Source organism: Coccinella septempunctata, chromosome 5, assembly GCF_907165205.1.
Source record: "Coccinella septempunctata chromosome 5, icCocSept1.1, whole genome shotgun sequence".
In the NCBI taxonomy this organism is placed as follows: domain Eukaryota; kingdom Metazoa; phylum Arthropoda; class Insecta; order Coleoptera; family Coccinellidae; genus Coccinella; species Coccinella septempunctata.
Window position 1 is genome coordinate 28,228,337 of NC_058193.1, and position 22,759 is coordinate 28,251,095.

At 36.3% G+C, this 22,759-nt stretch overlaps 1 protein-coding gene across 7 annotated transcripts in view; it reads right to left on the minus strand.

Annotated features, from left to right (window-relative positions):
- LOC123314588 (NAD(+) hydrolase sarm1) overlaps positions 1–22,759 on the minus strand; it is a 78,434-nt gene that overhangs the window by 4,963 nt on the left and 50,712 nt on the right. For all 7 annotated transcript variants that reach the window (XM_044899954.1, XM_044899955.1, XM_044899951.1 and 4 more), the window contains exons 2-6: positions 16,054–16,140; positions 13,648–14,028; positions 12,798–12,965; positions 1,433–1,678; positions 64–1,373 (exon numbers count right to left, since the gene is read on the minus strand). In XM_044899954.1, the coding sequence (XP_044755889.1) occupies positions 64–1,373; positions 1,433–1,678; positions 12,798–12,965; positions 13,648–14,028; positions 16,054–16,140 (2,192 nt within the window). The remainder of the gene's footprint in view (positions 1–63; positions 1,374–1,432; positions 1,679–12,797; positions 12,966–13,647; positions 14,029–16,053; positions 16,141–22,759) is intronic.

The following is a 22,759-nucleotide window of genomic DNA, read 5'->3' on the forward strand; positions in this document are numbered from 1 at the left end:
CACTGAAGTTTGTTCCTTCATAAATAACTGATCCAGTTGTTTCATCATGTGATAATTACTCACCTTTTTCTCTTTATTCCGTTGGTTAATTCTATGTCGTTTATTAGATTGTCTTCTGTCAGCTGCAATAACAAGTCGCCGTCAACTTTACATTCGAAAAACTTGGTTGCATCTTCTTCGAAACCAATCTGCTTCACCCATTCCGCAACATCTTCGAACGACCAAAGGGGTACCTGTTGACTGAGCTTGTGTGGTACCACTTCGCCGATAAGTCTTAATGCTTGGGCCGCATATTTTGAGGCTACTGCGTTAGGGCAACTAGCTACCATCTTCAAAGATTCTATCGCTCCTATTTCTCCGAATATATTCGTTTTTCCTTGTTCTTTCTTTATCCCGGCTTCCATGCAGAAGTGGAAAGCGGCCAAATTCCTAGCCTCCTCACGTTTTGAGTTCAGGACAGGTACCAAATGTTGCAGCCAGGTCTTATTCTGGCCGTGCGCGTGTGCTAGATTAGATTTGGCAAAATCCGAAGGGTTGTGAGAGGTCACGAAGGGTTCTACCAGTCCCAGAGTACCAGATCTGAGCACGTCGGCTTCGATTTCTGCGTTGGCTACCAGTACCGAGATAGCTAAGCAGGCGTAGTATTTTATGTTATCGTCCGCATGGAACGCTAGAGGGAACAACCACATCGGTACTTTTCGTTTTATCATCTTCTCCTGGTTTTCAGTGCCACCGTATAAACTGAGGTTTGCGAGGGCTCCAGCGCAATGCCTCAAAATTTCAATATCACTCTTTCTACATTCGAACAGTAGAGCATCTAAACCACCTAGTCGTACTACGTCGCTACAGGTTTCTTCGCTGTGCTTGAATAAATGTTCCAAGATGCCGGTGCCAACTCTCGAGTGTTCTACCGAGTTTGTGTTCCTACTGTTAGTACAAGCGCAAGCCACATTCACAACTTTCTCCAAACCGTTTTGAACCACGTAAGCTCTGTTTTCCGTCGTTAAACACTGTTCTAGTAATCTTGCTGTATGGTATTTCAAGTCTATGTCTGGTTTGGTACAGTAGGAAATGAGCAGATCTAGACCCCCACAGCTGCGTAAAGTATTGCATAGCGTGTAGCCAAGCTCGTGGCCGTGCGTAGGTACTGCCCATGCTTTTTGCATAACATCGTAAACTTTGTTCAGTATCATAGGGGCCTTTACACCCTCCCCTACTCTCTGGAGGCATTTAATAGACTGGTCCAAATATTGAGAATATTTTTTTATGGCAAGTTCAACGTCTTGTTGGTTGGAGTCGGTAGTCAGAGTCTCCAGGTCGTCCAAAGACATGTTTAGAAGTTTGTCCTCCTCTATAGTACCTCCAAGTTGAATCTGTAAAAGTGGAATGTAACATAAACATTCTTCTAATTGTAACCTTCATTTTTCCTTACCTGTTTCGTTTGCATAGTGGAAGAAGTGGTTATTCCCTTTGTGGTTGTAGTGTAAACAGAGTGAGTAGTTGAGCTGTGTTTCTCCTGGTTGAAGAACCCACTGTTTGTTATGGTTTGACGCTGTTGAGCAGTGGATAGGGCTGTTTGTTCGGCGCTGAACTGTCCTGTTGTTACTTTCATGTTACTGTGTGCCATGTTCTTGCTTTCTTGTGCGCTTACTTCGCCGGCAATGAGAGATCTGGCCTCCTTTAAAAACATTACACGTGAGAATATGTCATATGTAACAAGTTCATCTTTTTCACAGGTTTTTGATTCTTGTTAACAATAATAATAAGAATTAATTCAGTCGCACATCAACCGCTGATATGAATATCAACAAGTGGCTGAATCCGAATCGAATTAGGCAGTTTGCCAGTTGCAATCGTTCCAAAAGAACGTCCCATCGAAGAAGAGTAGATGCTGAGTATTGTTTCGGTCTCATTTGACCTCGTCAGAGCAATGCAGCTCCCTTTTCGATGGAAAACGTTTAGAATTGACGGTCTCTGATTAAATACTGGTAGGCGCTTCTGAGTATTATCAAGTACTCGAGCGCCATCTAGTAGTAACGAGATCCAACTCAATTCCACAGAAGATCGGAACTGGAAAGAAGACAATGGCATATGTCTTGTAACAATTTCAATTTACTACATGGCGCATTGTAATTTATAAATACCAGAAAATAAGTAAGAGACTCATGAAATATGTTTGATGACGATTTAGATCTGCTTATAATTACTTTTATTAATTTCAATATTTAAAAAGCGTGTACTGCGAGCATGAAAAAAGATTTATTCTATAGTTTTTCCTGTTCCCTGTATGGTTTCACACGCATGCATCCAATTATATTTGATCAGGGCACTCTGAAAAAGCAGCTAGGTGGCAGTGCTATTTTTCATGATGTTTTAATATGTGAAGGTTAAAAAGTAGATAAATATTTCTAGATGAAGAATGATAGTAAATTAGGCTAACAAAAGCCAAAAAAAGCTTCAAGCTATTCGAATACAAAAAAAAAGGAGCTTACACGAAGAAGAACTGTAGAAAGCCACGATTGAGAGCTATTTCCTCTGTGAAATATATTTTGAAAGCAAGTCAGACACTCGGACGCTAAAAAAATGTAACACTGAACGAAATATCGCTTCTTTTAAAATCTCATTCAGCTGCCACGGCTTGTGAGATTTGCAAATATCGGTTTTCGAGAAAGAAAGCTTGAAGTTTGCTGAAGAAGATTTGTTAGTTACTACCAAAGAAGACATATTGATTCGATTTACGTTCAGACTCAAGTCCGCCTTCAATCTGGTCGGTTCGGGAAGTGTTTTCACGAATTGGAAACCATCGTTTGTGCACCGTATACTCTTGAGAACTACCTTTCTGACCGGCCAGGGCGCTGTCATTTCGTAGGTGAGAAAAAACTACACAAAAGCACAAATTCCGTTCGCACTGAGAATTTTCGCAGTTTTCGTTCGGTGTTTTCTTCCGTGACGTTGGTCGGACTGTTTTTTAACAGTGATAGATGCCGGCCAACTATAAAAAGATCGAGAATCATCTCTGGACCCCATCCAACGTTTGAACTGCTGCTTTGTGTTGCGATTGAAGGAGCGATTTTAATTGAATTCGAATCGGTTCGTTGGAGATAAAGTCATATGGTGAAGTGCTTTGGATAAGTGTGATGGATTCAAGAGTTACGAGGGATTGTTTCGGGTTCAGGATCTGAATGGAATTTAACAGTTATAATGAAACAATTTGATCTAAATTCTTATCGAATAAGTGGTCGTAGAAATATGTAGCTTTGTTATTCACTTGGGTTTTGCATATTTTTCGATATAATTCGTTATCGAGATATTCACATTTGTATTTTAAACAATGTTGGTTTTCCCTTCAAGCATGATGTGTAAATCAATCGAATTTTCACTAATTCATTCGGCAAATTCAATGATAAACCTGTTTTACGGTTTCCGCACTGGTTATTTTTGAAAATAAAGTAAATGAATAAACTATTTTTACCTTTATTATTGATAAAATAAACAAACAATAATATTTGGATGTCTGGCGTAGGGCAGTAAAAGATTGGCGTAGGGCAGTAAAATATTGTCGTCGAAAACATATAATAAATAAGTGAACATTTTATTCATTCACACAGCATGTTTCGAAATTACCAATTCTGTACAGGGTGGGCAAAATTCTACTGAGAGGATCTCAAAAACTATAGCAGCTAGAAGAAAACACATTTCCGACCTCTTTTTCGGAGTAACAAAGAATGGTGAAAACCGCAGCCTCCTACGATACTTCGTTTTTGAGTTTGACAATTTCGTAAAGTTCTCATAACTTTTTTGTCTTTGAAGTTACAAATCTGAAACTTGAACCTTCTACAGGCACTTTTTTACGTAGAATCCACTGATGAGCCCAAAATATTTTTTCATTTCTAATCATTAGGTGAACTTTCATTTTTTAAATGCAAACTTTTATTGAATTTGTTTTTTTGAATTGGAAAAAAATCTTTGTCTGTAGATTCTACGTGTGAAAGTGCCTAAGAAGGTTGAAGTTGCAGATCTGTAACTTCAAAAACAAAAAAGTTATGAGAACTTTTCGGAATCGTCAAAATCTCAATTTTTGTTTATAACTCGAAAACTAGAAATGATAGGCTGATTCTGTTTTCAGATTTGGATAAGTCATGAAAAAAGAGCTCGAGAATGTGTCATCCATTTTCTTTTAGCTGATATAGTTCTCGAGATCCCCTCAGTAGACAACGAATTTTGCCCACCCTGTACAAAATTCAAATTTGAATATCTCGAAAACGACTGGGTTGAATGAGAAAAATTAAATATGCTGAACTCAGACCTTTCAAATGAGGTATCACTTACTCCATCTTTCCTATTCAAAATATAGGAGGGGTTGGGGTCATAACACGAAGGGTTGAAGCCCTACATAAACTGGGATTCACTTCTAGTAGTTTCTCATGAGTAAAGCAATCCAGATATCCTAAGTCTCATCGTAAAAAGTTATTGTATTCCCCAAATCAAGTAAACTCAATTTATGATTGTTTTCGAAAATATATTGCAATGTTCAGAAGTTTACCCTCATTTTTTGGCATAACATATTTTGATGTATGCTTGTGTGAGTTAGCTCCTTAAAGTACAGATCTTTCAATGTTATTTGACAATTTTTCTTCTCTGAAAATTTGTTTTATTCTGTTTGTCAATCAAATTGCAAGAGCTGAAAAATTCCAATTTCTTTTCCGAAAAAATAATGTTGAAGACCTGATCTTAGTGCATGTTGAAAAATACAAGGCGACATGCTTTCTTGTGAGGATAGCAACCCTTGCGTACATGAGAGACCTGTGTGTATTGCAAGTGACGTTAATGATTGACGCTACATGTTATAAATGCGATTTTTCAGTTGTATATTCTCGTTCATACCGATGATATAAATAGGCTGGTGAATCTATTTCAACAACATCCGCATCTTGTTTGACGTAATATGGCGTCTCCATGCAAAGAATCCCCCTTTTTTGATGAGCAGTTGTTGCTTTGAATTATATCATGATTGATTATTCATTCCTTCCTTCATAACTCTAAGTGTATTTGAGTCAGTACTCAATGGATATCAATTGCTGTCACACAAAGTTAGAATTGCAACATGAAAAACAAAACCCACCTGATCAGGTCACAAAATGGCGGATCACATGTGTATAAATTTTTTAAATACGACTTCTGTTTCTTTTATGCAAAACTTCATTTGCATCAACGCGTTCGAAATGAAAATGAAAAATCCGAAATTTCGTTGATGTTAATTAGCAAACAGCATTTTTTCGCGGAATACAAACTAGCCGAATACGGAGTAATACCTATTTAATGGGCGTTTAAATGTTGAACGAACTTATTTATAAATGAACCTTGAAATCCAATTCTGAAATGTTTTCCTCTGTTCGACTCTCACCTCACATTTCCTCAAGGAGCGATTTTTTCTGTTACACTTCACAAACACCATTGCCACATAATGCCGTTGGAAACGAACTAACACAACTTAATATCGCTGCTCATCATTATTATCACTCATTCTAATGACCGGCATAACTAGTTTAAATTTTTTCGTACCGACTTGTCTACTCTACTCCTGAGCGAAGTGTAAATATCCATCATCTATTCCATATCAAGTAGCTATCGCGTCAACGGCTAGTTGTTTTTAGATGTTTGTTTCGGTTTGCACAGATGAATCACAAGATTAAACATTTTATGGTGCCGAAAAGGAATTTGAATTTTCCGCAGTGATTCTGGAAAATTCACATAATGATACGTGGGCGTGCATGATCATGTACACCAGAGCTATTTCTGAATTCACTATTCGGAAGCGTTAGAATGAATTTACAACTGGTTTCATTCTCGAATCTAATTTATCAGAATTTTCATTACAACGGACGGCGTTTTTGGATTATAATTTGACAATTGAAACTCAAATATTCCTCGAAGTCTTTGAAAAAATCAATCTTTGAAAATGAATTTCTTACTCCCACCAAAGTCTTCAAAAGCTAAGTATTCCTTTAAGACACCTAAAGAAGCTGTTGTGATATTGTGAAAGCGAAAAATGCATGGTGATCAACTCTAACAGAAAATTAATTTAGTATCTCCAGTTTTTTTCTGAGGCCGATGGTTTTTTATTTTGTACAGTTTGTTTAATGTGAATGGACCCCTGCCCTAAGAATATTTTTTGCAGATTAGATCAAACTAAAAACTGAATTAAACGGTTTTCACTAATATGAGTTATTGGTAGTGAAACTGATGTGTGAAAGTCATGTGATTCAGTTTTTTGATCAATTATAGACTGTATCGGCCACATCAATTCAAGATCCATTGTTTTCAAAATGGAATGGAACAAAAACAACTTCTGACCTTTCTTTTTAAATTTCAAGGGTTTTTCCTCAAACTGCAAAATTTTTCTTGCACAATATACTTAGAAAATTTGTTTTGCCCAATTCGAATATATGAATTTAATGGTGGTTTCAACTTTATTTCAAACAGATTCATTTGAAAAAACCCAGGGGAAATTGAAACTCGAAATCCGAAAGTTAAATCTATGTTATCTAGTCTAGGTTCGATTGAATACTTTATGAAAAATGTTACAAAATAGATACATATGCAGGATGAGTCTTACAAATATTTCAACAGTAGGTTCTTGAGCTCAAAAGAAACACTTTTTTCCTTCACCACTTTTTCTGATTCGATCCTGATAAAGAGATTTAGCCATTTTAAGCTTTCATAATCAGTTGAGCCACCCCTGGAGAAAAAAAATGACCTTCAAAATAACTAGCTAAATCTGTGACACTACACATCTGTGGATCTTTCAGAGTTGTATTCAGCCAAAGTACCCAATGTTTCAAATTTCACAGATATTTTTTAATTTTTGAACATCAAATTACTCGAAAACGGCGCATTATACGAGAAAATATGAGGAATACTTTTATTTTACGAAACGTTCAAATATTCATTAGATACCAAACAACTTCGTTTCAAGAGTTAGGTTCTTCGAATTTTTGATATTTTTATGGTACGTAATGGTCATAATGAGTGATTTCTTGTATTCGAAAAAGATTAATCAAATAAATGAAAAAGTATATTCCGAAATTAATTTCATTCGATATAACCGTTAGTGGTATAGCGCAAATAACATTTTTCATGGTTTTTCAGCAGCCTGTATCTCGTAAACCGAGCCGATTCGGTAAAAATGGTGGAGCAAAAAGAGTGTTTCTTTTGACCTCAAGAATCTACTGTTAAAAGATTTCTACGAGTCAATCCTGACCCTGTATTTTCAGAATATTGATTTAACTTCCTCAGTTTTATTTTGGCTGAACTGAAATAAATATGAAACTGCCATTATAGGCACTTATACATATACTCTAATTGAGAATTAATGGATCAAAGTCCAGCGTTTTAGGAAAAACCAGAAGTTGATATAAAAAAATATATTCAGAAATCGTCTTCATATAATATAACTTGGAAACCAGTCGAATCAGCAGAATTTATTTTTTTTTAGACGTTTTTCTTGATAAATTTCTATGCCTAGGATAGTTTTTCCTATTTTTTCTATAGCATATGTTATCGAATGAACTTTAAAGTATGGTTTATATGGTTAAGCCAACCCCCTGAACCGAGGATGCCATGAGCAACAATTTATTGTGCATATTTTGACAGTCATGGCTCACCTTGACAATATTGGTAACCCACGAATATCCTGCCGAGCTTTGGCCACCAGAATCGAAATGAACCGTCCCTTTTTCACCCGAATTTCCCAATTTCGAAAGTGGATAAGGTAAAACTGAACGAGAAAATAGTTTCGTTACGCTCCGCATCGCTGTGAACAACTGTAGGAGCCGCAATTTTCGTTCAGAACGCCTGCCCCAGACGTACTCACGCGACTCTATCGATTTTCCGTTAATTCGATGCCGATTTCACAAATTTGGGGTTTGTGAATGTGTCCCAGGGGATGTCGACAGATTGGTAAAATTGGTTTTTTATAGGGGATAATTGACGGTTTATCTGAGATTTGCCCGCGATTGAATTAATGGACGAGGTCATTTTCATCATTTTCCGGACTTGTTAGTCCCCCTTTAGACTAACAAGGGTAGCTGTGAGGGGCTGGTTGAGGGAAAGGAGGTTTAACACATTTCTGAAATTAACGAGATTATCTACTGAGAAATATTTCGGTCATCACAATAAAAGGCTGTTTCAAAGAATTTATAACGAATGTAGAAGCATTGAGTATTAAACTAAAAAAATTATAATAATGATAAAATATTAAACTAAAATTATTAATACTCAATGGTAGAAGCTAAATGACACTATGAAAGTTGTTGAAAGATCTTGTTTGATTACATAGAGCTAGACACAGAACTATAGTAGCGGTAACATATTAATGATCAAGTCCTTCAAAATGAAAACAACCAAGCGTAACATGCAACTCTTACAGAAAATTTATTCAGTATAATAATGAGGGAATGATTACGCCTCAACAGGAAGGCAATAAATACAATAATAAGAATTCATTCAGATGCATACCACCCACCAATATGAATATCAGCAAGTGTTACTATCTTAATCATACTAGCCAATTTGCTATCGACAGGACAACTAAATGGAGAACGTTCCACTGAAGAAGAGTAGATGCTGACCATGGTTTAGGTCTCATTCGACCTCGTCAGAGTAACGTAGCTCCTTTTCCCATAGAAAAACGCTTGGAATTGATGGACCTAATTAAATACTGGTAGTACCTTCTGAGTATTATGGAGTAGTACTCGAGCGCCATTTAGTATGAAACGAGATCCGGTTCAATTCCCCCCAAAACGAAACCCAGACGAAGACAATGGTTTTTCCATCGGAGAAGGAGCTGTGTTGCTCTGACGAGGTCAAGTGAGACCGAAACCATTGTCAGCATCTGCTCTTTTTCGGTGGAATGTTCTCCATTTAGTTGATCCTAACTCCAGGAAAATAAGCCTTTTCACAAATTATATACAAGGTGAGTCTTTGACTTGTACATATACACTGCGCAAAAAAATTAACGCACATTATGGAAATCTCAAATTTATTCTACAACTGAAGGGGTTCTCAATGATAATTATTTTTATCAGAATTATGCCTGCATATGTTATCCACGTTCAACGGTTTTCTTCAATACAGATGTTTTTTTCCCAGCAGGAATAAAAAAAGATGATATTATCAGATTTTGAATGTATTGGCTCCATTCTAAAATCAGTAGTTCTCGATCAATTCTAGTGATCAATAGTTTTTCTTTCGTTTGATTTTCTACACTCGATCGCTATGCAACGCGAAACACGAAATTTGACCCAAGGGGAATGTGCCCAAGCGGTAGTTTTGCGAGAAGAAGGGTGGACATACACAAGAATTGCAGAAAGGTTTGGAGTTTCCCATACAAGTGTGTCCAGAATGTTGCAGCAATTCAGGGAGACAGGTATGAATCTCCGAAGACCAGGACAGGGTAGACCACGGGTAACAACTGCCATTCAAGAACGTTACTTGAGAGTTTCTTCGTTGAGACAACGGTTTGCAATCGCTCGCCTTCTTCAAATTCAGCTTGAGCAAACTCATGAGGTGCAAATTAGCACTCAGACAATAAGAAATCGCCTCAGAGAATATGATTTAAGGCCTCGTGTCGCGGCAAGAGGCTTAGCTCTTACCCCAGCCCATCGAAGGATGCGTTTGGATTTCGCGAGAGAGCATATCCATTGGGAAGAGGCCGATTGGGAAAGAGTTCTCTTCACAGATGAGTCTAGATTCTGCCTCTACCATTGTGGTCGACGTTCCCTTGTATACAGACGTCCACATGAAAGATATGCTCAGTGCAATTTTATGGATGATAATGCCAGACCCCATCGTGCGCGCATCGTTCAGGAGTACCTTGAAGAGGTTGAAGTCTCTCGAATGGAATGGCCAGCAAGAAGTCCAGATCTCAATCCGATTGAGCAGGTTTGGGACAACCTCAATAGAAGGCTGAGAAGTTAAGAAAATCATCCAACTATTCTTAATGACTTAGGAATCCAACTCGGAGAAATCTGGTAAGGATTAGATCAGAACATTCTGAGATCACTCATTTTGAGTATGAACCGTCGTTGCCGAGCTGTAATTAACGCAAGGGGTGGAAATACCAAGTATTAAATCACTTATCAGCATTTCAGTATTTTGAAAATTGTTCATTTCTCTTCTTTCACATAAGATTCGGTGAAATCCTGAATTTTTCTTCCATTTAATGTGTCTTGTTTCGTTCAAAACCTTCCCGAGAGAACATAAAAAATAAGTTATAAAGTCAATGTAGAGTTAACTTTCATTAAAATTGAGATTTTCAAAATGTGCGTTAATTTTTTTGCGCAGTGTATTTTAACAGAAGATTCTTGAGGTCAATGGAAACAGCCCTTCAAAACAATGGTTATTTTTTGAAAAATGAAAAGAAATGCCTGACGAGCAAACCAAAAAAATTGGTAGCCTTTCGAAACAAAGGGACGATCCCCCATAAAAAAGGGGGCGGTAATTTGACAGACAGAAATATGTATAATCCGACATAACAGGGCGATAAACCTTGACCGTACGCGACTCTCGTGAAATTCTCATCTCTTAACTCTATCCAGGTCATGTGCATGAAGAGCACTCCTTTCCAGGCGTGTCGTATTATGAATGTAAATAAAATGATAACGAACCACCTAGAGATGCGACGAATTTATGGGATCGACAAACGGGCAACACGTGAAGAAGTCCTCCGTTATAGTGCGTCCCATAGTTGTGGTTTTAGCTATTGCGAAATAGATGCATTTCGCACATGTCGTGAATTATTGCTACTAATGCAAATGCAAGGACGGTAAAAGTGTCGGAGAATCGGGTTGGCCTAATGTGTTCGCTGCCTTATTCGGTCACAATAGATATGTCAATTTATGCGTTTGATTAGCATTGGTGCAAGCAGTTATTCTATTTGCGTTTGACGTTAAAAATACACTCGGCGATATGGGAATACCCATGGCTAGTAGACATCAAGATTTATCGATCTTACTTGCCAACAATTTTGTAAAATGTGTTATCACATGGACGCATGTTTCGTTCATATTGGTATTCATTCGAACCAATGATAACACCCTTATCCAGGTCTGCTGAAAGACTCAATTTAATAGCAGGATAATACCTGTCAACTTATTCAATGCTCAGAAATTGAAGTGGATAATTTGCGTGCATGTAATAATATAGGGTGACAATTTAAAAACTTGCCAGGCCAATTATGTCGCGATAAGGATGTTTTCAGAGAAAATGCCCGAACAGGTCAATTTTTATTCGGAGGGGGACATATTATGAGCAGAACTGTAAGCCAAAATCTCCTCAACCCTAGGTGTAGGAGCTATCACCCCCAAATTCTTAATAGGGAATAGGGGGTGAGATTTACCTCAATTGAAAGATTACTTGTCCCTCTACATACTATGGTTTGCAAATTTTTATTGATTCCTTGAAGTAGTTACAGGAGGTGACAATTTGAAAACTTGCCAGGCCAATTATGTCTTGACAAGGATGTTTTCAGAGAAAATGCCGGAACAGGGAGGTGGACATATTTTGAGCAAAATTGTAAGCCGAAATCTCCTCAAACATAGGTGTAGGGGCTATCACCCCTAAATTCTTCATAGGGAATAGGGGGTGAGCAAAACCTCAATTGGAAGACAATATGTCCCTCTACATAATACTATTGTCTTCCAATTGAGGTATGGCTCACCCTCTATTCCCAATTAAGAATTTAGGGGTGATAAACCCTACACGTAAGATTGAGAAGAGTTTGGCTTACAATTCTGCTGGAAACATGTCCACCTCCGAATAAAAATTGATCTGTTCCGGCATTTTCTCTGAGAACATCCTTGTCGAGACATAATTGGCCTGGCAAGTTTTCAAATTGTCAGCGCCTGTAACTACTTCAAGGACTTAATGAAAATTTGCAAACCATAGTATTCATGTGGAGGGTCAAGTGATCAAGTGTTCTTTCAATTGAGGTATAGGTCACCCCCTATTCCCTATTGAGAATTTCGGGGTGATGGCTTAGGGTTTAGGAGATCTTGCAGTTGCCGATCTTGTGCGACGGTTGCAGCCTTTGCTCTTCCACCCCCATTAGTATATTGAACTAGTAAGTCCGTAGATCTACCTTTTCTGGTAGATTCACCATTTAGGTAGAATAACCTGCTCGAGCTGATTCGCCTCATACGAGGCTCGGGCATTTGCCCTCGCTGTTAGGTGACACTATACTTCACACACAGATGACACTTGTGTAAAACACCCTGTTCTGTGAGTGGTGTGAATTTTGTCTGATTATTATCGATCGTCACATTAGTGATACTTATGCTTCGCACATACATTACATTTGTGTTTCGTCTCACAAGTGATACTTGTGGTTCAACTCATGTTCGATGGTTTTCCTTCGATGGTAAATGGAAAATTAATTCTAGTGCAAAAAGTGAGTTTCTTCTCGAATATCCACTTCAATTTCTGTGTGTGTAGTCTCAATCGTTCGCCCATCGAGCATTATGAAGCGTTATGAAGACAATAATGGGCTTGAGACACAATAATTTGATAGAAAATCAATCAATCCATCTACTAGAATACATGAGGAGTGAAAGAAGTTCTAGGATACGAGTTATTGCTTTTTCCATTGGAATTGCCACATCAAATTCACGGTTTCCTTGCGATACGTAATCACCTAACTGTTGTTATCTGATGCGTCCAGCAGAAAGCAAACACTTAGGAAGGGAAGACGATGGAATCATGTCACATGGAGATAATGAGAGTGCTCGAACAAGCTTTACCTTAGAGGTCAGCAAACTTTTTTCCGCAGAAACACCGTCCACTTCCAGCCTGGCACGTGTAGCTGCAGCTGCACTGTTTTCTTCGTAAGAAACATCACCTGCTTGAAGCTTCTTCATTTCAGCACAATTGGCACTTTCTTTCTCGGCGCTATAGCCGTCCGTTATCACCTGAAGAAGATAAAAAAGATGTCAGCGTACCATTGAACATTTGTGCTGATGTTGTTTCTAAAAATAGGTTGAAAATATGCGAAGGATTCCTCTGATAAGTGAAGTTTGTAGGTGGGAAGAGTTTAAAGAGTTGAACTGGCAGAATTCTTTCTTATACATGTTGAGTCTTACTATCCATACGACTATCTTGAAGATTACACGTGTTTGAACTTGTAACTTGAACTTCCAGGAAAGACTTGAGTTACAAATGTCAATCAAAGTCATCAGTAAAAGTCATAAAATGTAAGAGGTCGATTCTTCATGAATCAAAAATCGTTTTGAACCTTAGATTTCATTTCAATCATTTTTGTGAGTATAATTGAAAGTAAAAATTCTCGAAGACGAGGAATGATTCATCAAATGTTACCCAAATGCTTCTGGGAGCATTTCATCATCAAAGTTGAAGCTGTTTTGAGCTTAAAGCTTCCTTAAGTGTCATTTTTAGTAGAGCTAAAAGAAGGCAAAGAAGCTTTCAAATTGAAGGGAAGTTTGATTATGGAGACAAGGTTGAAAGAATTTTTTGATGAATACTAGGTATTTTCTTTGTAGTATACAGGAATTATTTCGTCAGACCATAGGTGCAGGTAGGTTAGGTGAGGATAAAATGTATTCATTGTTGGAGAATACTGAGCATTCTACTCACTTTTGTTTTCTTGAAGTTGTTCATTGTCTTCTGCTCGAATTTCACTGTATCCATGGTAGTAGTCGGAGAACTGACCTCGGAGGGTACAGGCGTATCTTCTGGAAACGTAACCAAGGGCTGACCAGACATGTCCACGTCATTATCTACGTCTACCAGGTTCTCCAAGGAGCTCTTGATCTTCTGCTTGAGGTCGTATGTGTCAAGGGATGGGAAAGTACTCCTCATGTCGTTCATGTTGTTGTTCAGCTCCACCAAGTCTGTTTTCATGTTAGATGCCTTCAGGTCGGATGAAGAGGTCGTCAGCTGTCTCCGGGTGCTCGAAGAGCTCGAAGCAGTCGTTAATCGGGTCGTTGTCGTACTGGACTGCGAATTGGTCTGTAACTGTTTTTAAAGGAGACAAAATGTAGCATCACTCAGGTATTTTTGGAGCGGTGAGTCGTGTTAAGCTCGTATTTTTAGAGGAACATTCATGTTATCAGAAATCTGGAGGTGCTCCAAAGCGTTTCGGGAAATTCGGACCCTTCTGACACGTGGATGATGTTTTGGTTTTCGGAAATTTGCTACTGTTTTGTTTGTAGAAACTTTTATTCATTAGTTCTTGTTAAACGGTGGTCGTGGCATCCTTGGATTGGATCCAGGTCATTCTTACATCAGTCGATTTTTCGAGGAATGCTATTCCTGTTTACTCTTTCAGCAGGTTGAAGGAGGGTAACTGGGTAATTTGCTGAATTTAGTAGTTGTAATAATTTCCGATGGGATAATGTATGGTTTATTGAAAAGTGTGGTTCGCGTATTTCGTCAACGTATAGTAATATTTATTTAATGTTCATTTTACTTATTGGAATTTTGAGTAATCTATCGAATTTATTCGTAACTACAGGGTGAGTCTTTGACTTGTTCATATATTTCAATAGTAGATTCTCGAGGTCAAAAGAAACATTTTGACTTCTACCATCTGCCATTTTAAGTTTTTATAACGAGATGAATATGTAGTTGGGGAGTCCCCGATGCTAAATCAGGATATACTCGAGGTTCATATTGCGAATTACGAAAGGAAGCATTTCGAAGAAAAAAAAAGAGTTTTTGATGAAATTTGCTGTTTGATGTTTGAACTATAATTCATACTCAATTATTTTTATATATCCCAGACGTTTTCTAGACATTTTCGACTGATTCAATATACTTTTCCAGTGTTTGTAATCCCAAAATTTATTTTTAGATTTTGGCACGTCTGAATTCATAGAAGCTTCACGACTCTTAGTCATTTATGTTTAACTGGAAATTCCATTTAATATTATCGTGATTCTGACAAGATGAAACAATAGATATTCTTATAGTAAATTCACTTCTGGATTACCTGATGATGTGAGAGGTAACCGAGCATTTCGGCGAAACATTTTTTATGTGGTTACTGTGGAATATTCGATGTGAACAAATTCTTTGAAAAAAAGTCATCAAATTGTTTTTATTCTGTCCCATGATTTGAAGTTTCTTTTATTTTCAGAGTAGAACTAAAAGAAGCTTCAAAATTTGAGAGCCTTCATTGAAATTGGAATTAGCTGTTTATATTTTTCTGAAAAAATATTTGGTATCTGAATGATCAATATTTCTGTGAAGAAAAAAAAATGCGATTGAACCTTTTCATGATCGGAATAACAAGTTCGATATATTCGACGTAAAAGCAGTATCAGTTCTAAACATTCAGTCTCCCATGTGTGGAATAGATCAAAGGGCACCTTGAATTCTGGAGTGTAAAATACACACACTACTTCCAGTTATTTACATTACACTCACTCGGGATCAAATTGATTAATTTTTATAATCTATAGGCTATGTCGACACCTCGATTGTTTTATCGCCTACGGCACCAGAGACAAAATATTCTATAATACCCGTCTGATAATTCGAAACTGGAGCATTTCGCTAGTTTTATGAATGGGTTCTCATTCATATACAAGCTCCAATTGTGTAAATATCCGTATCGCCCGACAGATTGTGTAGGCGAATGCGTAGAAGGTTGAAAATGTTCACTTTTGTTCGACCTGTGGCCTAAGAAAAAGTACCACAATAGAAATAATTCCCCTTTATTTATTTTTCTGAAGTTGAATCTCACGAGGCTACGTACTGTGTTTTTTTCAATGCATTATTTCAAATGCAGCTTCGGTTTCATTCAAATTTTATAAATATATCAGTGCAATATTGGTACATAGTTCTAAGATGTGAAGTAGTAGCTGGAGAAATCTTTTCAACTTTGAATTATTATCTTTTTTTCTACATGTGACTATCGTAGATTTGAATTGTATTTTAATCAAGATATTACATCAATTCAAAATATGCAAAAATTTGATGTAGATGTTTCTATACTTCTATGAAAAGGTGCAAATAATGTAATAGAAAAGCTTTTACCTGGGATGCACAAGTTCTAACTGGTTTGATGTTCATCATGGTGGAATGGGTGTTATTTCCATTTGTATTATCAATAGAGTCAGCCATCTGTAAAAAATCAAATTGTTCAGTAAATCAGGTACATTTGGGAATTCGAGATGAATATAAAAAATGAAATATGCAATCTTTTTTCGCACTGAAGTGAACCTAAAAGATGATTATTGAATCGAGGGAACCATTTTTTTAATGGTTTGAAATTCAGCGTCATTTAATAATGATAAATTTATTAAACCAAATTTCCTGATTTTTAACTTTTAACATTCTCAGGTAGATGAAGGTAAGCTTGTGTAGGAAATTGCAGTGAAAATCTTGTAAATTCGTCTACAGATAATTTTTCAATTATGGATTTTCTTCAAGAAGAAACCAGCCATATTTACTGAACGATAACAAACTCTTCAGTAGAATAGTATGGAATAATATTTCATAATTGTTTTTCTATGAGGATAATCGTGTCCATTTGAGAGCAGAAATGGAATTTCGGTGAGAAACAAACAATTTTTCAAAATTTTTCGTTTTACTTTTTACATCTTCTTACTTCGAATGGAAACTACTAGATTCCTTTGCCCTTTTGAAAATCCATCAAGAGAGGCATCTCCAATATATCACGTAGGTATAATAAATATTGATGAATGGAGATGCATGTATTGTGAAAAGCTCAAAGAGCTCGTAAGAAAATAAAGATTCGATTATCTTCCCAGCGTAATTTAACTTACGCAATCTAATTGCTTTATTAGTTATCTCACTCTCACGGAGCCTTCAATGAATAAAAGTGAGGAAATATTTCAGGCAGATTCCATGGAGCGTTGATGATAATTGAAGAATCCTGTTCCGTATCAATTGATGGCGTTAATTCTGAATTCTTCAACGGTTGGCTGCGAATCTGGAGGCGGATATCCGTTTGTCGGTTTTTATGTTTTGTGGGTTTTATTACGGCGCTCAGTTCGTTGTGGTAATTGCCCTTCGAGAGGGACACTCTTCGCCTACAGGAGTTGGTTCATTTCAGTCCGGTGGACCGACAGATTTGTAAGAAAAAAGTTATGAAATAGGCGAGATTTGAACCCAAGCATGAGGCAGACTCGTGCGATGAGTAGCACTCTGGAGATATGCAGAAAAATAATATTGGAAACATAGTATTCATGCAGAGAGCGCTTGTGGGCCAGTCGGCTAGTCCAAAATATCCCAGAATAATGCTATAAAATATCACTCTGATTGTATGCCGGAAAATAATATTGAATCAATGAATAAAAAAGGAAACACTTATCAGTCATTCAACCAGTCAAAAATATGACAAAATTATTAAACAAATTGGCCGATTGAAGGCCAATCAAGAGTAAATTAATGCAAGATATTTCAAGAGGCAAGATCTTTCGGCTAATGTTCATTCTAAGTCCTCTCCTATCAAATTACTGCTGTTTCGAGTTCGAGAAAGATACTTTTCTTCGTTTTTATTGATTTTATTTTTATTTATCTCATATATAGAACTTTTCAGAAGAAGGATATTTGACTGTTATCTGAGTATGACTTTTTAACATTTTTCATCATCCCAAAATGTTATCACGAAGAGGTTGAAAAATAAGCACCCAACAAATGTCACCTGAAGTTTTTGATGCCCTAAAATTTTTCGAATTAGAAAATTGATTCGAGAAGACGAATTGAATATGCCATTTTTTGTGTTTTGATTTTACCAATTCAAATTTTCAGTTCTTTAAAAAAAATGTTATTACTACTGACAGGTTTAACGTTAAGATTTACTTATTTTCATAGCAGTTACCATAATAATCACTGAAATAAGTCTGCCTTGAATAAGTCATCAGACTTATATATTTCAGTTATAAAAAATTTTAACATTAAATATTAGTGTGATTATGACATTATTTTTGACTTCATTGTTCTTGACATCAGTCAATATACCTACCCACATTTATGCACTTTATCAGCAATTTATTGTCAAAACTGTCGATGGTGGTAACTCGAAGTGAAAGAAACTATAACCTTTCTTAGTTTTCGTTGAAAAACCAACTTATAAAATCTTTCGCATCAATTTAGAAGCACCCTCTATATAGCGGAATTTGCCCAAGGATAGCAGTTTGTCTCAAAATCAATTTTAAAACTTCTTGGTTGAAGGAATTTCAAAATTATTGGCCGTTAGTCTTTGGAAATTATGCAAGTGTATTTTTTGTTACACTATCAAGAACTTTCATGTATGTATCAGCTTCAACGGTGAATTCAAACATAATGGGAAGTATTATCTTTATGTGAATTATTATTTTCCCAATGTGCGAAATATAATATCGATTTAAAATCATGGAAAACTCGAGAATTTGATATTTATTCTGTTATTAAGTAACCGATTGAAGATCATAAAGATAAGTAGCGGGGAATTCCTGTGATGAAAGTTTTTATTGATGGAATCCTCTTTATCTCAGCTTTATCTATCGATAATTCGGTATTTCAAGAATAGATTTTGCCCAAAGATTGACGGAATTTCTAGAATTTATCTGGAATAAGTTTTCAGACCACCAAATTCGAAGATGCAAAATGAACATTGTTGTTTCAGTTGGAAAATACCTTCCGAATTTTGATACTCGAGGAATTAAGTACCTAAGTGTTGATATTTTAAAAAAGATGACGTCGAAATTAACAAATTTGATGGAGAAGCGATTAGGCTTGTAAAAAATATAATATTTCAAAGCATTTCCGTCTCTAGCGGAACTCAGAGCGGCAGTATGAATTCCAAGATGCATCCTACATCCTTCATAGACTGTAGAACGAACTTTGAGTCATCGTCAAGTGGTCAACATGCTACAATATCCGCTTCCAGTAGTCGCGAAGCACGCCCACCTTCCTCTGTTCACTTAATTAGAATTGTTCTGAACAGGTACTAGCTGCGAACTGTTCTGTTTCAAGATTCATTTGTTTGACCAGAAGCGGATTTGATAATAGGATGATGTCTCATAGTTATATGAAGAATTATTCAGATGCATATCACCCTCTGATCTCTGATATGCATCAACAAGTAACGGTCTGAATCGAACTAGTCAACTTAACATCTTGCGGAAGACGAAGAAAGTCCCATCGAAGAAGAGAATATGCTGACCATGGTTTTGGTCTCATTCAAGAAGGTAATATGCATCTGAATTAATTCTTATTATTGCTTCACAGTTTACTTTTAATAATGAATTTATCCTTTATGGGCCTTTACAATGTATAGTATTAGTCATCAGAGAACTGAGAAGTAAAAACAAAGATTATTTAGGAAAAAACACTAGGAAAATATAACAGTAATTTCTTACGAAAACTCAATCTAAATAGCTTTTTAAGTTCACTGGTTTCTTCTCTTCATTCTTCAGAAAAATCAATAATCAGAGCATTATATTCAGAAAAGAATATAAAAACTCAAAAATAGGCTGAAGTCAGAAATTTAGTAAAAGAAATGTATCAAAAACCATCACAAAGAGACCGTTGTGTAAACCCATATAAGGCACTTTCTTGGAATTCTTGGGAAATAATGTGAATCTTAATTCCTAAATCATAAATTCAACACCACGGCGGATTATGGATTTATTTTGCACAAAACAAACAATTCTTATCGGTAAAGACAACATTCTTTCATATGCAAGTCAATATTTTAATGAACAAATACAGGGATACTTCGAATAAGTTGAGTTTTGTGTACTTTTGAAGCCATTCAAGTTTTTGTCGGCCATATATTGATACATCAATGCATAAAAAAGATGCATGAGAATACCGCCTGCGAAACAGAAATGATGTTGCTAGTATCCGTAAGTACACTGCTCAAAAATTGAAGTGGTTATTCAATTTTTGCGCTTGAATCAAACTGAATGGACTGCTGCCTTTCTAGACCAAAATTGCGTTGAACATGTCTGGTCTGAAATGACACAACAATAACACCGTTTACCTGACCCACCACAGACATTACAACAGCTAGTCAAAACTTAGACGGGCATTTATTAGCATAGCATTCCTAGATCAAAAGTGGTTTCATCTTCTTCTTCTTCTTCTTATCCTTCGAAAGAATCTGTTTTTTGTGTCTTTACAATCCGTTTAAATTGGTGACAACTTTCAATAGTCGACATCGATGATTCACAACTGAAATATCCATGTTTCTATAATATGGTCTGCATCCCTGGGCTTTCCAATATAAAAAGTGACGTAACGGACGAAATAATGACGTATGGTGTTAAATCTGGAGGATCCTCAACAATGTGACATCGCCATCGCGTAATCCATTACGTTTCGAAATACGTAATTGATGAATGGAACACTATGTGACATCACAAGTTTAATAATAGTCGGAATCGGTTCTGTGATCCGAGGTCATTCCGAACTGGTTTATTTTTGAGGAACGACAGCTATCTGCCTAGCGAAGATCGGTGTAATTAACAGCAGTGCAAGATAAGAAACATTGATTGTTATTATGTATTTTATTGCCTGGTACAATTGGAGCATGCACATCTTTATGGTGTTATCTTGGCTCGTTCGGTGTGTCTTATCTGCTGAACAATTTGTTTTTGGCTCCGTAACATTTAGTTTATTACCCTTGTTATGTAGCAGTGGAATTCGACATCGCAGTTTGGAGGGTCTGCAGAAAATAATCCTCTTTTGTTTTTTTATCAAGCAATATTGAATTGTCGCAGGTAGCCATGAAGCCACAAGAAAAACGTCTTTCCCAAAATTACTGACATGTCAGATTGTGATATACATATTATGTATAGACGAGTTACATAGAAACGATCTTTAAAAACACGGAATTACCTAGCAAAGCCTTCCAATTCACAAAATACTGAATGTTTTAGTCTGCATATGGATGAATTTTTATAATGCCATCGAAATAGCTCTAACATTCGTGTTGTACTAGAGCTATCTGAATAATTTGTGTGGTAGGTGCTGGTAATAAGGTCTAGCTAGGTATGATTTGGAATACGAAAACTATGAGCTCCAATCGCCAAATTTCATTGTTAATTAAACTCAATCATCAAATACTCTCAAATAATAACAAAAAATAAATAAAGTTGAACATTTTCAAAAACCATGTCAGTTGGTTTTATTATGCTACAGTAGGATAATAAGACCTATATGTTATAGGTAAATAATACTAAGGTGCAAAGCTACTTCATCAACACTTCATATTGCACAGAAGAGCACATCAATGCCACTAACTGCATGTATGAGGTTAGTGATTGCCTAACCCTTCAGTTGTTATTCGGTAATGAAACAAAGTCGAAAGGTTTATTTACGTATTTAGTAAAATAATAAAACATTGATTTGCATATCAATGTTTACAAGAAAAATTGAATTGAAAATAATTTTTTTCTTGATCTTTTTATCTAGTTCAATACAGACTTTGGTAGTCAAGGTTTACACCAGCTAGCACCGCATGTTTACGTCGCTGAAACAAACTGAAATTGCTAGAATCTTGACGACGTAAAGTTTTGGTCAATGATTAGTTTCAAGCTCGATTTCAAGTATGTAGAAAATATCACATAGTTGAGTTACGTGGAATCTGAAAATATGAATTCTTTTGAATAATTCTTTTCATAAAATATTCAGGTAGAAATAACTATTGCTTGACTACATTTCTAACCTCCGAAGAACAGGTAGAAATCTATTGTATAAGATTTTATTTCTCTCCCTGACTCTACACAAAGTTACGTTTCAAGATATTGTTCAAATTTGGTTGATATCTATTTCTATCGAATTCCTTCGCTGTAGTTAAGCGAGTTTTCATTAGCAATTACTTTTCGGTTTTCTAAGTGATTCGATCACAAGCTGCACCAAGAACGTTCTAGATGGTTGTCTCATAAAATTTATGAGTGAGTTTACTCACATCTCCAATTAATCATACACTCAACAAAAAACCCCCAATTCAAATTTATATCTTATCTTTCAAATATAAATATAGCTCGAATGGTTTACGTAATTCTGAACTCTTGTATATAGGGTATTTACTCAAGATGCTGCAAAAATACAGTAGGGGATTCCTTATCCCTTTTGATATATGGGGTGTCAAAATGGAAACTTATCTCACGTATCCTTTGATAAAATTAATATGTTAATGCATTAAATTTATTATTTCGAAGAAAAATAAGGTCATCCGCCTACTGTTTGTTTTACTGATGTTTTTAGGGGTTTCCACTACTCAAAACCACCCTTATTCTTCCAAGCTACTAATATCTAGCTGAAAACCTCTTTCCCTTGAACCTTAGAGTGTTTGTTATGCTTTAAACTCAATCTTTTCCAAGCTGAACAGGTTGAAAGGGTAGAAAATGGATTTTTAAATGTTTTCGTAATTATTTGGGCTCAGTATGATTCGCTATTTTTCAGAAACATGAAAAACTATTAACCGACGATATCAGATGGCATCTCAATTTAATCATTTTTCACACCCCATATTCCAGCGGGGGATTTGACCACATGTTTCTTCACATTTTCGAACGAGAAATCCCTACTCCATCTTTGTCGCCTCCCAGTAAACATTCTGTGTATAGGAAGATGTTTTATTACATGAAATGATCCGAATACAAGGAGGAAAATGCCAGAATGCCAGTATTTCTCGGAATTTCATTAATATTGATATAAGCTTCTTATCGATTTCGAGCAATTCGTTTAATATGAGTCAATATTTCTTTGAAACACGTCGATAAAC